This window comes from Carassius gibelio, chromosome B10, assembly GCF_023724105.1.
Source record: "Carassius gibelio isolate Cgi1373 ecotype wild population from Czech Republic chromosome B10, carGib1.2-hapl.c, whole genome shotgun sequence".
NCBI classification, from domain to species: Eukaryota; Metazoa; Chordata; class Actinopteri; order Cypriniformes; family Cyprinidae; genus Carassius; species Carassius gibelio.
In genome coordinates, this window is record NC_068405.1 from 7261701 (window position 1) to 7277998 (window position 16298).

The following is a 16298-nucleotide window of genomic DNA, read 5'->3' on the forward strand; positions in this document are numbered from 1 at the left end:
TGATCTGTGTCCAGGTCCACGTCAGAAGCGGTTTAAAGCACACCCTTGCCCTGAAGCACACCTACCCGACTACATGATGTTAGTTCAGGGTTTGACGCAGATATCCAGATTTTGAAATAATAAGATAAAGATTGAAAAGATGCACAAAGTCTGTGGCCAGATTTTCAGCTTTCTGTGAATAAAGCCCATGATTTGTGAACATTCAAGGTGACAGTATAATCTTTGATAATGGTCTTTTAGTAGTCACCTTTGGGAAAATAAGTTAACAAATACACACTTGCAATAATAGTCTAATAAACCTAATTGTAAGTGTGTATTTGTTTATTTAATTATTTTTTTTTCTAGAGACTTTATTCTGCATCACTGGCATATCATGCTATGTGACTGGATGACATTTTCCTGAAGCACAATAATTTAATGAAAATATCATGCAAAATATCGCAGAAATTGGTTCAGCTAATGTCATTTCCAAATCCTGTTCCCATTTCCCCATCTCTCATTAAAATCTCTATCTATATAAGTGGCAAAAAAGCTAAAAAATGTTCAGGTCAGTGATTACATATTTATAAGAAGTTTTTTAGAGGTAAAATGCATTGACTTAATGTTTTATTGCTATTCATTTATTGCTGCTGAACATCTTTAAACTCCATAGCTTGACCTCTGAGTACAAACATGATCTTGGAGAAGATATTTGGGTGTTTTTTTCTTCTTCTTTTTTGGCCACACTTTGTGAGGTTCAATTCTTGCTATTAACTAACCATAACTATGACTCTTGCCTCAGTAATCTCCTAATTTGTTGCTTATTAATCATTAGTAAGGTAGTTGTTAAGTTTAGGTATTGTGTAGGATTATGGATATATGATATGCTCATGCAGAATGTGTGCTTCACACGTACTAATAAACAGTCAATATGTTAATAATAGGAATGCAATTAATAGTGAGAATTGGTCTCTATACTGATGTGTTACTGTTTTAGTTATTCAGTTTATATACTAGCTCTGGTTTTATGTGAAACTGGGGATTGCAGTCTAACATTGCTCTGAAACTCCCAATAAATAGTGGATTAGCAATAACTACTTGTTCGATAAATGTCTTTGTGTGCAGTTTATTTGCCTCAGGGAGGCATTGTGCACAAGAAAAGATGTGGTTGTGGCCAGCCTGTCTGGCGTTTTCCTACAAAAAAACGAAACAATGAATGCTCTGATATGTTTATGTACATTGCTTAAATGTGTTTAATCGGTGGTTAATGTTGTAATACTGTGTGTTTGCAGGAGCATGCATAAGCTCACCCAGCTGGAGCGCTTGGATCTGGGCAGTAATGAGTTCACTGAAGTGGTGAGTAGCACCTGCATTACGTTCACCTTCCAGCTCTCAGTGCAGCCAGGTGTCAGATGTATCAGCAGTGAACGCAGATGCACTCATCGAGTCTTTCTCTCCTCTAATGCTATTCATTGAAAGTAATGGTGGATTTCCTGTCACTGAGGATGTGAAACTGAATTGTGTCTTCTTTCTCTCCAGCCTGAAGTGTTGGAGCAGCTTACAGGAATCAGAGAGCTGTGGATGGATGGAAATAAGCTGACGTTTTTACCAGGGGTGAGTCTTGCACTCATTCTTACTGCTTTTTTATTTTAAAAAGGCAAAAGTGCACCATGCCAAATAATGATTTAAAACATTTTGTTACAGACTTTTGACCACATTCGTAAAACATTAGTTGAATCTATATAACGGGTAAAGAAAGATATTTTTGGGTAAAAATTATTCCAGCAAAAATGTTTGTTCACGTTAAGTGTGCAACTTTACTATATTTTCTAAATTTCTGCTTAAATGTTATATTCATAATTATGTGAAATACTAATCTGAGTTTAAATCTGTTATATTTGTTAAACCATTCTTATGAATGTTGTTATTTAAGCTAAACTGAGCAATTTTGCAGTAAATTGCATTTACGTTGAAACTAAAATTCTACATGAGGATAATTTTTATACAATATAAATCACTATAATCACTTTCTAAATGGAAATAAGTAATGAAACCATTCTTTATAAAAATTGCTGCATTCATGTTTCATGTGAATTTATTTTCTTTATGTAAATCACACACAAAAACAATTATCGTGCAAATTGTTTCTTAACAATTCAAACTATAAAAAAACGTGTTTGTGTTGAAGTTGAAATCAAGCTATTTTCATAATCATTATTAATTGAAATGTTTTGCAACAAAAAATGGCTTTACAAATTATGTAACTTGTTCTGCTTGTGTTTCAAGATTTGTTATTTTGGTAAAACAGCACATTTCTAAATGTAAATCATTCATTAAAACATTATTTTTCAATCAAAGCTTAAGTAAAATGCTAAATCGTGCTAATTTCTACACTTATCTTGTAACATAAGAATACATAATTTCTGTTAATCATTTGTGTAATCTGTTCTAGATAAATTGTTTAATTGAAGTTTAACCTGAAATGCTTGCAGTTGTCGCAGGAGGCTAAATGGTTTTATGAAAGTTTTACACAGAAGATTATTCTGCTGCTGTTTCAGGAATGAGAAATTAGATTGTTCTTCTGTGTAGCTGCTGTTACAGATACATTAAATAATGGAGTTAAGACGAGCAGACATCCATAACAGCTGAAAATCTACTTCTTAAACATTTCGTCCGGATCCCTGTACTTCTCCTCAGACTCCCAGCTCCTTTTAAATCGCTCATAATGAAGGCATTAACCTGCCACGGAGAGTGGACAGAGTAATTGTGGGCCTCGCTGGCAGGATTCAGATGAGGAGTGTTCAGAACATCCTTTTAAACACATCTGCTAGAACTGAGCTCCAAATGGCCCAGATATCAGGGCGACACCCTGACCTCCTCCCTGTCTGACCACAGAGACCAGCTTACTGATGCCATGTCCTTGCACAACATACGTTTCTCTCTTTGTGCAGAATTAAATTTGTCTCTTGTTATTAGTGCTTTTGATTAAGCTTCTTACGCCCCAACCAGGAGAGCGTCTCTCGCTCGCTGTGATTAATCAACAGCAGGGTTTGTCACAAACAGACACACAGGCACTGATTGCAGTTTAGGAAGATCATTTCTAATTGGTCGCTACCCAAGTGCATCTGAAGTTCAAGATTCCCGTGTCCTGTGCAGTATTACTAATGCTCCCTTTAAGGGAAAGTTCACAGTAATATTAAAATTTGCTGTTAAATTTACTCACACTTAAAGGAGGTCTTACGAGTTTAGAACAACATGAGGGTGAGAAATTAAAGGTACAGTTTGTAAGATATTTGCAGTAAGATATCCAAAAACCACTAGGCTGGTGTTATATATTTTGTCCAGGTGATTACTAACAATATCTCTTATGTTTTCAACTACTTGTAAATCATGAGAAAATTCCCATTCTGAACAGTGACATGGGGCAGTGCAGTCGCCTGTCAATGATGTTAGTTACCCTTTGTTACCGCCTTTACTGACGTAGAAACCACGTGATAACAGTTTCGTGGACAAATGCGGAAGTAGCTTCGCAAGAAACTTCAACTAGAAAGAGATGCCGATCTCACTTGTGTTTTACTCGACAGGTGAGTTGTTTTGATTCGTATCTTTACAGAAAACGTATGCTATTATAAAGATCAACAAGATTAGTATTATGGGCTATACATGCCAAACACGGGGCATCGCGTCTCTAGACCAGCGCGAGGATGCATCTGATCCATAGTCTGATCGCGTCTTTGCATTTACTTTGTATGTTATCCACTCGCGCAAATCGTTGAACTCGTGTTAAATCCATGATTAATCTCTCCGTCTAATTGATGGCCGTCAGCGGTTGGGTAGAAGACAACAAATCCCCTCATTCCACGCTCCTCTTTAGCGTCATCAAACCATGCGATTGTTATTGTTTTGATAGTGCGCCCTCTATTGGCAGGTCCTACAACCTGTACCTTTAATGACAATATTTGGGTGAACTACTCGTTTTAGCCATCCACGATGTAAGTTATCTTTAATCTTCAGTAGAACAGTAAAAGATTTTTAGCAGGTGATTTAAAAAATGTAGGTCATTGTCTACCAGTACCATAAAATGAATACCCTTCTCTCCCGGTGAACCATTAAGGTCTTATGAAGTGAAGCGGTCAGTCTGTGCTAGAAACTGAGCAGTATTTACAACATTATTATTATTAAATGTAAATGATTGGCTCAGTCAAATGGTCCAGAGTAATGTCCAGTTTGCAAACGAATCATTGTTTTGAACAGGTTCTTTTTAATGAAGTAGTTGAATCAGTTCACCAAATCAAACTGAACCATCTGAAACCGTTCTCGATTCAAACAGCACAGATCTACAAGTTACTCATTCAAAACTCACTTATGGACATGTGACAGACACTCTTACTCTAAATAAACCAATAAATAGTGGTGTATGAGGCTCTGGATTACAGGTAAGTATGTTATAAATAATGTTCAGTTTCTTGCACAGACCAGTGGTTTCGCTTCATAAGACCTAAGGGTATTCAGTTTGACTTACATGTATATGCTTTTTTTGCATTTTACGAATCACCATGAAACACTGTTTCAGCTAAAAATCTTTTTTGTTCTGCTGAAGAAAAATCACCTACATCTTGGATGGGTAAGTGAATTAACAACAGATTTTAACTTTTGACCGAGCTTTCCATTTAAAGCGAGCATCTAATTAAATCTGACTTTATGTAATTAATGAACAAGCTATTTTACTTCTTTATCCTCATCGCTTCTGTAGTGTCTCCAGGTTTGCTATCAGTAAAATTGCCTAAATGCACTAGTTTTGAGCTGGTCCTGTGATATAAATCTGAGCCCTATCCCTGGTGCTCTTATCTGGACAGAAAAGTTTGTGGTAACACAGCATTGATGTTGACGATCTCATTACTAGTCTAGATGGATTTCTGAGTGCTCAGTCTGTTCTTGGAAAGGAGCTACAGAGGGATGGAGTGTGTTTGAGAACAGGACACGATCTGCCCTCAAGCATGAGAAATGGATTGAGTCAGTACACGCTCGGGTTCACTCATCTATCTTGACCGATTTCTCAACCGCATCCCTCCATCTCTTCAAGTCCCCCGTTTCCGCATCTCTAATGCGCCTGTGCATTTTTTCCCTTCACAGGAAGCATCTAGAAAAGCAATATGTCAGTGCTGCCAACAAGTATAAGGCTCTGACTTCACCCACCATATTTGACTGAAATTGAGATTTAAAATCAATGAATTTTTGCCAAACTGAATGGTGACCGTCTCACCTTTGCTCAATTACACACACTTTTCTCAGAAACTGAGTAATGGATCGAGTCGTGTGTGTGTGTGTGTGTGCAGATGATCGGGACACTGAAGCAGCTCCGCTACCTGGACGTGTCCAAAAACAATTTGGAGATGGTTGATGAGCAGATATCTGGCTGTGAAAACCTGCAGGATCTACTGCTGTCCAACAACGCTTTGACACAGCTGCCAGGGTCTATAGGTAAAACACACACCAAAATACAACGATGAGATTCATGATTAGTACTCGTTAAAATCAATTCAATCAGATGTCTTGTCTTGCATGTCCTCCTAACAGCCTCGACTCTAATCTGCTTTTAACAAATCATCAGGTTAGATGTGTAAAACGAGTAGGAGGATTATTGGTAGAGCAGTAATACAATCTCATTACCTAATGAATGACCCAGTCGGACAGCCACTAATGAGCAGTCATGTTGAAGTGGCCAAGTCACACCGCCCTTGAGGCTCGCTGTGAAATAATACCTCCCAGCTCAGTCTTGATGAGATCCAGTTTAGAGCTCAGAGAAAGGGCCACAGAGGTGCCTTTCATTGCAAAAGATTTCCATGAATCCAATGCACTTTGGTGTCTTATGATATTTTTGAGGCTTTTTGAGTTTGATTTAGCTATTATCTACCACTGACCAAACTTTGAAGGAGAAGTGGCTAGTTTTAAATACCAAGCATCTGTAATCTGACTTTAAAGGAATTATTCACCAAAAAATGAAAATGTAAGATATTATGAAGAACCAAACAGATATTGGTTCCAAGTGACTTCCATAATAGAGAAAGAAATACTGTAGAAGTCAATGGGGGACCAACTGTTTGATTGCCAGCATTTTTCAAAATATCCTCTTTTATATTCAATATAAGAAAGAAACGATGATGTAAATGATGTAATTTTAAATTTTGTGCGAACTTTACCTTTAATATGGTGAATCTGACCTGCTCCACCATTGGTTTTGACACTCTTGACTATTGAATAATTAACATCATTAAACATCATCTTTTTGATAACGTATATGTAATTGCATAAATTTCATCATGGCCAAAACCGTTTTTTATTCATTGTTGTTATTCAGTTCATTTTAATTACCAAAAACATAACGTGTAGCTGTCTCTTATAATTTTGTATTCAACCCTGTTACTTCATATTTTCACCAAAGATAAATAAAACAAAATGTAATATATAAAGTATGGCACCCAAGAAGTACCATCCTTTATCAATTTTTTTACAGTATTGTGGGAAATAATCTCATTCATTGCAGTGCTGACTGCATTTGTTAAGCTCAACATTTCAACCCTGTAATTTAAAGAAGTATTTATCTTCATATTCATATAACTTCATAAAATGCTTCTTTAATTTATGGGAGTCAGTCTACCTCTGACTTCAGACCAACATTTGGTTATGATTTTTTTTTTTCAAGGATTCAACCCTGTTACCCATACTAATGTGGTTTTTGAATAAAATTAATTGAATTAAAATTATATAAATAAGTACATAAATATATAATGATTCAGCAAACTATCTATTCAGCAATGTTTATTTATGTTGCATGGCTATCATACCATTAAATGTTTTAAATCTGATAAGAGATCAACATTTTGGTAACAGGGTTGCAAAATTCATATGAAATAGAAATTAATCCAGTTCTTACAATACTTGGCCTCCTAAGCATGACAAGCGTTATTTTTTGACAGCTAAGCATCCCTTTTCACTGACCATGTATTGAGAGAGGAAAAGTTCAAGGGAACGTTTGCACCCTATCTGTGGAAAGTGCTGAACATGCGAGTGTTTCATCGGTGAATCAGTTTCTGATAAACTCTTCAAGATGTGCATGATTGATGGTCTCGTTGTCTAGATTGAAGTGGATATGGAACGACCAGTTTCTGTCTGCGTGTATAAATGGCCAATAGCAATACAAACTCACTCTCTCTTCTCCTACAGGCTCTCTGAAACGGCTGACCACTCTGAAGGTGGATGATAACCAGCTCATGTACCTGCCTGACACCATAGGAGGGTAAGTGAGCACCAATTTAAACAGCAACCCAACTGCGCTTAAACTGCCAATCCGTTCTCATTAACCCATGAGTATGTTACCACGAAATATGCATACTTGTTCATGTTTTCTGTGCTCATCTTGGTGGAAAATCTGCAGAAATTAAATATTGTAAAATGTGTCAAAGTGAGCTGCAAGTGGGACATGAGAGCTGAAAGCGTAGTCAAATAGGAGTAACACAAATTATCTTTCAAAACTCATGATGCATCCCTCAGAAATAATTCTCTTGCTAATGTGATCTTATATTTAATAGTCAAGGAAATGATACAGCAGCTTTAAATGAGAACCAGAGCAATAATTAGTTTGAGAGTGTACTCTGTGAATGAGCAGACCCATAAGATACTTCATGATACAGACAGAAGGCTTCGTAACGGCTCTGTGAAGGAGGGAAGTGCACATCCATACGGGCTCTCCGAGAGGGATTGCTTTGATGTGTGTGTGTGTGTGTGTGTGTGTGAGAGAGAGAGGAAGAGAGAAACAGACGGTGTTATCAATCACAAAAAGAAGCCAACCGCTGCACCTGATCCTCTCCACCTCTTACTTTGAGCTTGTTTCCAAACATGCTGGTTATCCCTTATGTCAGATTAGGCTTCCTAGTCCGGGGTTAAGAAAATCTGCCAAGAGGGATTATGGATATGTGATTGCGAGGATCCTGTTTTAATCCTAGCCCGATTAAGCATTATTTTCATTAGTACCAATGTATTTTCCCATCACGCTGCTATTTTCCACTGTATGACTGCATAACAAGTAAATATATATCTATTATTTTTGTGTGTGTTTTGGAAACAGGTCTCCCCATTTTTTGGTGAGCCAAACTTCTGTCCATGTGGGGTTTCTTGTTTTGTTTTGTTTTTTAGTTTTTTTTTTTTTTTTTTGTCATTTTGTTCTTTTATTTTGTCTAATTATTATTATTTATTTATTTTTAGTATTCTGTTTGTTTGTTTTTTTGGTTTGTGTTTTTGCTTGTTTCATGTTTTTGTTCTCTTGTTTTTTTGTACTGAGGTTTTATGTTATTAGTTATAAAAGACATTTGATTTTACATGAGCTTTTTGTATCATTTAGATTCTGAAACTGTCATTAAATTCATTTTAGATAAGTGAAGAAACCACAATAATAACTAATCTCTGAAATATGACTCATTACATGATTGATTAACGTCATCAAGTCATAATCCGTTGGATGGAAATGTTATTTTCAGTGTGTTTTCAGTTTAGCAGCTAGTCTCTTGGCTGCCTCATTTCCTGATCTCTCTTTCTCTCTCTCTCTCTCTCTCTCACACACACACACACACACACACACACACACACACTTCTTTTATGCCGTGCATTAAGTGAACTCTAGTGAGCACAGACAGCTGGTTTAATTGCCTTCGCCATGAATGTTAGCCTCTTGCTAAGTTTTCAGGGCTACTTGAGAAACAGGATTGAGGTCCACTGGTTTAATGCCATCCAACACTTTTAGTTAGTTTCTCCTTGCAGTGTTTGCAAAACTTTATAAACGGTTGCACACGCATTTGTTTCCCAGAAATGAAAATCAGATTCAAAAACCACTTTTTCAGCCTTGGTCTTTTCATTGGTTTTATGCATATTAGTCATACTAGAAAAACACAATGTTTGACGTCAGACTCTTATATCAGATTTCTTATATAACACATTTATATAGTGCATCAGTAGGAGCTGTTGAGTTTGAATCACTTTTAACAGCTTCACATTTGACTTGCATGTGTTTTATCTGTAGACTCACGACTCTGGATGAGCTGGACTGCAGCTTCAATGAGATGGAGACGCTGCCGTCCACCGTCGGCCAGTGTGTGACCCTGCGGACGTTTGCTGCAGACCACAACCTGCTCACACAGATGCCTCCAGAGGTCAGGCCGCTCCTGGCACCACCTATTTAAGACGTCATCTAATGGCATTTCACTTCCAGAATAGCTTGTATTTCAAAGTAAAACAGTGAATAGTGCAGGATGGGATTTAAGTTTGATTTGCATCCCAGTTGACCCTTCATCTGTATGTTTGTGCGTCTGACAGATGGGCAGTTTGAAGAACGTCACCGTCCTCTTCCTGCACTCAAACAAGCTGGAGACTCTGCCGGAGGAGATGGGCGACATGCAGAAACTCAAAGTCATCAATCTCAGCGACAACAAGTGCGTCCCTTTCCCCCGAACATCACCTCATACACACACAGTAGCCTGCAGGGTATCCTGAAACATCACCTGCTAATCACCCTTTACTATTTAATCATGGACATTTCATCCAAACTGACCCTGTTCAAATCATATTCAAAAATAAATGCAACCAAGGATACAACCTCTTCATTTACGAAATCTTTCAGTGACACACGTTTCCAACCTGGTCACGCAGCTGGTGGCTGAGAGAGCCATTACTTTCTCATTTTTCTGAGAGAGCCACTTAGACGCGTTTGGCTGTGATTCAACAGACTGGAAATACAGCTCTATTTCCTGCTCTCTGTGCTGTATTTAGCAGCCTTGATGCACCGTTTAACAGGCTCTTTCTCAGTTTACTGTTCTTTTATTGGATCATGTCCCTCTTCTTTTATTTCAACACACTGTCGTCTTCACTTGTTTCTTATGTCGAACAGTAATCATGTTTCTGCGGTTCTTCACAGGTTGAAGAATCTTCCCTACAGCTTCACTAAACTCAACCAGATGACCGCGATGTGGCTGTCTGAAAACCAGGTGGGCAAAGTTCAGCTACACGAGGCATAAAATACAGTCATTAGTGTGAAATAAACACCAGCAGAGTGAACTGGGCTGCGATGCAAGCAGAGGGTTTGACTCTGAAGGGGATTTCTATTTTCTAATGACCAGTTGAATGGAAATGATCTTGCTTATTACACAACTGCTTGGCTACTTTCTAAATAAGTAAATAAATGGACAAAGCAAATGGACAATTTATAGTGTAGAACAGGGTTCCCACGCTCATCTACAAGCTGGAAATGTAAAAGAGTTATTTAAAGCTATGAACAAGTCTTTTAAAAATGGTAAAATCGAACAAAGTTGTGGACTTTTCTATTACAACAAGTAACACTTTAGTTTAGGGATCGATTCTCAATATTAACTAGTTGCTTATTACCATGCATTTTATTAGTTTATTGGCTATTTGAATTACTTATGAAGCACATATCTGATTATATTTTAAATCCCTTAATCTCTACCCAGCGCTTAAATGTAACGACTACCTTACTTACTTATAATAACTAATAATATAATATAATGTAATATATCATTATCATATCGTATATCATATCATATAATACTCAGCAAAATTACTTGTAATTAATAATGAAATAAATCCATTATTATTAAAATAATCAATTAAATATATTTAAATAATTTAAACTAATTAATGAAATTATTAAAATATTAAATAAAATAATCTAGCTCTAATTGAAATTTAAAATGTCATTAAAAATTAGATCTAACTTAAATGCTTTGCAATCACAAAATTAATATTTCAATATTAACAGAATTAGTGTATCAATGCACCTTATTTCTGTCAATTAAAATGTAAATAAATAGATAAATAAAACAATATTTGGCATAATTCCAGCATAAATACCATTAACATCTCAGCTTACATGAAAATTATATATATATCTTTTTATATATTGTGTTGTACAGTGGAGGCTTGGAGTAAAAAAAAATGCTCAGAAATATCTCTTTTTCAGTTTATATATTAAGTAATTTATAAAATGATTTCTAATGAATGCTTTTCTAGTAACCAAAAACAACTGGAAAAAAAATGTATTAATCAAAATGTGAGGAAAGAAGTGCTGTAAGGCTTGAAACTAGCAGCTATGAAAGAAAATATTTGATCACATGGAGCATTTCTGAGGTCTGTGTAATAAATGTATATATTTCACAGCATCACAATGAACTCGTATACAGACACTTCCCAGATGTACACTAGGAAAGCTTGTTCTTTAGCGGGGTCTGTGCTGTTTGCAGAGTGATTAGATGTTCCCCTCAGCACAGCTCAGAGTGTGTGTGTGTGTGTGTGTGGGTGATCTGTAATTGAAAGTGGCCATCAAGCCTGTGACTAATGCTTATTAAATCGAACAATCCCCTCCACTCCCACACACTCCGTCAGCACACCTCTGAGGCTCAGCACAGCACAGATATCATATTAAATAAAAGAAGAGTTCAGCCTAAAAATGTCTTCATAAGGCCTGTATGGCTTTAATGCTCACAAGGAAGCACTAACTGAAGCAGATTCAGCTGAATGCATGAGAACAGCGGCGCTGTGAAATAATAAAACACTGGTAGCACATCTAATCAGCATGAGGCATATGGTAAGGGACTTCAGTCCTCTGTGAAAGAGCCGCTCCGCGAGGGTTTCTCTGCTGGAGTATGGACAGCTGATGTAGATTGCACTGCGAGATGAAGGTGGCACGCTGTTCTTTATTGATTGTAATGTGTGGTTTTGTAAAGCTGCATTTGATTAAAGATGAGATGAGTTTAAAGCCTGAATCTGTAATGAGAGCTGTCTAAACCGGCAGAGTCCTCATGCTGTGTGTGTGAAATGTCACGGGAAATGTCATACTCCAGGCATCATCACTGATCCTGTGTTTTATTTATCGTTTTGTCTGTCCCCAGTCGAAGCCCCTCATTCCCCTGCAGAAAGAGGAGGATCCGGAGACGCACAAGACTGTGCTCACCAACTACATGTTCCCTCAACAGCCCAGGACTGAGGACTGTGAGTATCTGGTCCTGCAGAACCTGCATCTGTCACTAGAGCTTCCTCTCTGAGTGTGTGCCTTATACTGAAACCATCACGTCAAGATCCAGAGATAGACTGAACTGTTCTCTATTTGAATATATCTTAAAGCTGAATCTTACTGAACCTTTAAATCTTACTGACCACAAATTGTAAAATGTATTTTATATATTCAATATAAAACTGATATTGCAGTCAATAATTTTAAATATTTATTTTTCCTTTTTGACAAAATAAATATTTATTAGATTACATAATACAATTTGTTGTTATTATTATTGGTACTAATATTATTATTATTATTATTATTATTATTATTATTATTATTATTGACATTTAATTATAGCAAATAAGATGTTCTGGTTAAATTTTAATGAATAACTTTTTTATATATATAAATTCACAATATATTAAACTTGTATAATATTCCAAGTGCACTCTTAATGTCTTTCTGAAACTTGTCTAAAAATTATATATATATATATATATATATATATATATATATATATATATATATATATATATATAAAATATGATTTATTGATTTCTTAATCAGTTTAAAACCAGTCCAAAAGTTTGTGTGAATGTAGGATTTTGCTGCTGTAAAAAAACAAACAAAACTAACTAACAACATTAACTATTGACTAACATTTGTTATCTTTAGTTAACTACATTAGATAACATGAACTAAAAATGAAAACTTGTTTTAATCTTATTAATCTAATGCTAATAAAAAGTTGTATTTGTCAATATTATTTAATGGACCTGACCTAGCATTAACTAAATATGAAGTTATATTTGTATTAACTAACATTAACAAAGATTAATAAATGCTGTAAGACACATGGCTCATTGTTATATAATGCATTAACTAATGATAACTAATTGGACCTTGTAAAGTCTTACAGCAATGGTAAGCACTGACACTGAATCAAGAAAGTAGTTTTACATTTTTCAGAGTAGCATTTTCAATTATTCATTTAGATTTTTACAGTAATTGTGTCTATTAAAACACAACATCAGTAGTCAGCCACCCTAATAATCTCAGAGTGGCTAAATACTGACTGGTTAATCAAGCATCACTAAAATCAGTGCACCTCTGTGTAACTCTGTGATGTAGTTTTATAGACGTTCAGACTTCTCTTTAAAATCCTAACAGTGTCACATGTGTACCTGCAGCCGGAGCTTGCTCACGTCACTGTTTTCTCTCTGTGAGACTCGAGTTTGGCTCTTTAAATCACACTGGATTCCAGAGGAAGAGATTAATAAGTCTTAACCTGTTTCCTAGCAGCCTCAATCTAAACTCTTCATAAGGCAAACGCACTGGAGCTGCGGCTCTCTGGAGTCCGCTTCAGTTTGTTAGTATGATTGAGCTTTAGAAACGGTCTGAAGTCTGCGCGCCTACATGACAAACCCAGATGCCTGGCAGAATGGGAAAAACAACACAAATAAGAATTGAGCTCAGGCTGCAGCAAAGACTTGCAGTTTAAATCTAGTTTTTGCTGTTTGTCAGTCCACAAAGTTGAGCGACACTGCATTAGTGTTTTACTGATTTGATCAAACTGAATCACTGAAATGAATCAAAACAAACTCTGCTCAGGATTAGCTCTGAGGTTGATGACAGTGCTGTTGTTTTGATTGTTTGGTAATGGTTTCCTGGCTTCTCTCTCTTTCTCAGATTTGCCCAACTCCGACAGCGAGAGCTTTAACCCGTCTCTGTGGGAGGAGCAGCGCAAGCAGCGGGCACAAGTGGCCTTCGAGTGTGACGAGGACAAGGATGAGAGAGAAACTCCCCCGCGGGTCAGTTCCCACCGTCCTCTTCTGTCCAGGGGGCACTCTCCATTTTCTCTTTCTGCACTGTCATATCACCCATCTCACCACCTTTTGTTTTGTCCTGTCCTAACCAGCCATTGCACACTTTCATTTTTTCTGAAAAGGTGATGTAAGCCACAAATTCCTGATTTTTTTCTCCATTGCAGATAGAGCTAAGTCTAACCCGACAAAAAAGCAAATCATTTTTAAAACATCTTTGCAGTTAGTTTGTAAGAGAAGCTGTTTTTTCCATTGCAAATTACATCCAGCAAATTAGACACTATAAAACATTTCTGTCATTATATTTACTCAGCCTCATGTAATTTAAGTCTGTCTGACTTTCACTGCTCTGTGGAACACTAAAGGAGATGTTCTGTGACTATGCAGGCCACTCTTTTTAATGCAGTTATTATTAATGCGCTTTGAAGCTGTGAAGCTCCACAATGAATGCCAAAACAAAAACTATTAAAAAGAGATTTTATTCTTTTAAATTAAGCTGGAATAAAATATAAATATTAGGTGAAAAGCTTAAAGGCAAATTAGAAATGTTGAAAATTCAGTTGAAAATGAAAGCTAAATTATATATAAATTCAAAAAAAAAAAGAAAGAAAAAATTATATATAAATATTTAAAATTGCTAGTACATCACTAATAAATCTGACAAAAGTGCATAATAAAATTACTAAAACATAATTTAAATTTCAATGTTAATTGGAACTATAAAAATAAAAGCTAATTTATATTATTTGAATATATATTCATGTATTTATGAATTAAGGTTGCGTATTGCTTTGGATTTGACTGAAAGAGCTTCATGCTTTCTAACCAAAAGTTGCATTTATTCTGCTCATTGCACACATAAAATACAGCAAGTTTATATCAGCGGTCCCATTTCCATAATTGTGACGTCGACAGTCTGTTTACAGTGGTTAATACTGTAACATGTTTACTTCTATCAACTGTACAGTACAAAACTAGGAATATAAAAGTATAACACATTTCTGTGTGTTTATCACAAAGCTTTTTATTCATTTCAAAAGACCTGAGAAATGTAATGCACTTGTCACATGGACCACGTTTCTGATAGTCCTGTGGTGCTTTTTAAAAGCTTCCCTCTACATTCATTAGTTTGCTCCACAGAAGGAAGTCGTCCCTACAGGTTTGAAGCAACATGTATGAGTAAATGATGAAAGAATTGTCATTTTGGGGGGGAAATACTGTCTCGATTCCTGTCAGTGGAACAGTTTCACCTGGTCTGTCAGCGTGTCTTAGCCTGCGCTTCTCTGCATTGCAGTGGAGATCTCATTAAATCTCTAACCCTGACATGACTCCTGTCAGAAAGGCAAAAGGAAGCCTTCACTGTCTCAGGGCTCTTATCTATCTCGCTGATAGTTCATCCTCTGTGTCTCGTTCGCTCCCTCTCGTGTCCTGTCTTGCACCCCTGAAGACTCAATATGTCTGTCTGGCTTGTCTGCTGTGCCAGGAACACATGCAGGCTCCCAAGCTGTCGGACAGAGCATCACTATCGGCTCTCAGAGCACCAGTGTGGCCCTGTCTGGCCCTTCAAGAGCAGCCCTCCTCGTCGTGGGTGTAGTAAAAAGCTCGCCAACACCTTTTGAAATGAAACCGTATCAGTGTTCGGCCAGGGGTTCAGCGACCCTCTCTAAAAACTGACCTGCATTTAATTATTTATCTGTCTGTCTGTCTGTCTATTCATTCATATTTATTATATTCTTATCCATATTATTCATATTATTTATAAATTCAGTGTTTTAGAATTTTGGAAGAGATTTTGGAATTTTAAATAAATTCCAAATTATTAAAAAAACACCATGTTTATATATAATATGAATATAAGTGTAATGAGATTGATCTTTTAATTGATCATTTATTAAGTTCTCTCTCTTAAATTTCTCCAGTAAATCACCCGTGTGTTTGTATTTACAGGAGGGCAATCTGAAGCGATACCCCACACCGTATCCTGATGAACTGAAGAACATGGTGAAGACGGCTCAGTCCGTGGCTCACAGACTCAAAGAGGACGAGTCCGGGGACGAGGCAGGAAAAGAGACCCGGGCCAGCGAGAGGAACCACATCGGAGTGCAGGATGTTGGTGTAAAGGTTGGATTTTTACATTATTATTATATTGATCTGTTGATTGTGTGAAGAAGTGTATCCTGGCACAGATTTTGGAATAACCTTGACTTTCCTGTGCGTCAGGTGATTGAAAGTACGTGCACTAATGGCAGAGCTGTTGAAATGCTGCCTAAAGCAACGGTGAACAGTCATCAAAATTACGAGCCTATAGATTCATTAGACAACCACAGCATTGAAAGGATCCCTCTCAAGACCTCCGACAACATGAGAGCTATGATGAACCATGATGATACGCTTGAGGTACCGCACCAAAGTGTCACTATTATGCTTTATGA

At 36.7% G+C, this 16298-nt stretch overlaps 1 protein-coding gene across 4 annotated transcripts in view; it reads left to right on the top strand.

Annotated features, from left to right (window-relative positions):
• The window catches only part of LOC127966289 (erbin), a 71856-nt gene that overhangs the window by 44905 nt on the left and 10653 nt on the right, over positions 1–16298 (top strand). For all 4 annotated transcript variants that reach the window (XM_052567180.1, XM_052567179.1, XM_052567181.1 and 1 more), the window contains exons 7-17: positions 1272–1335; positions 1519–1593; positions 5316–5460; positions 7204–7276; positions 9053–9182; positions 9346–9461; positions 9944–10013; positions 11934–12033; positions 13733–13854; positions 15814–15987; positions 16087–16263. In XM_052567180.1, coding sequence (XP_052423140.1) covers positions 1272–1335; positions 1519–1593; positions 5316–5460; positions 7204–7276; positions 9053–9182; positions 9346–9461; positions 9944–10013; positions 11934–12033; positions 13733–13854; positions 15814–15987; positions 16087–16263 — 1246 coding nt within the window. The remainder of the gene's footprint in view (positions 1–1271; positions 1336–1518; positions 1594–5315; positions 5461–7203; positions 7277–9052; positions 9183–9345; positions 9462–9943; positions 10014–11933; positions 12034–13732; positions 13855–15813; positions 15988–16086; positions 16264–16298) is intronic.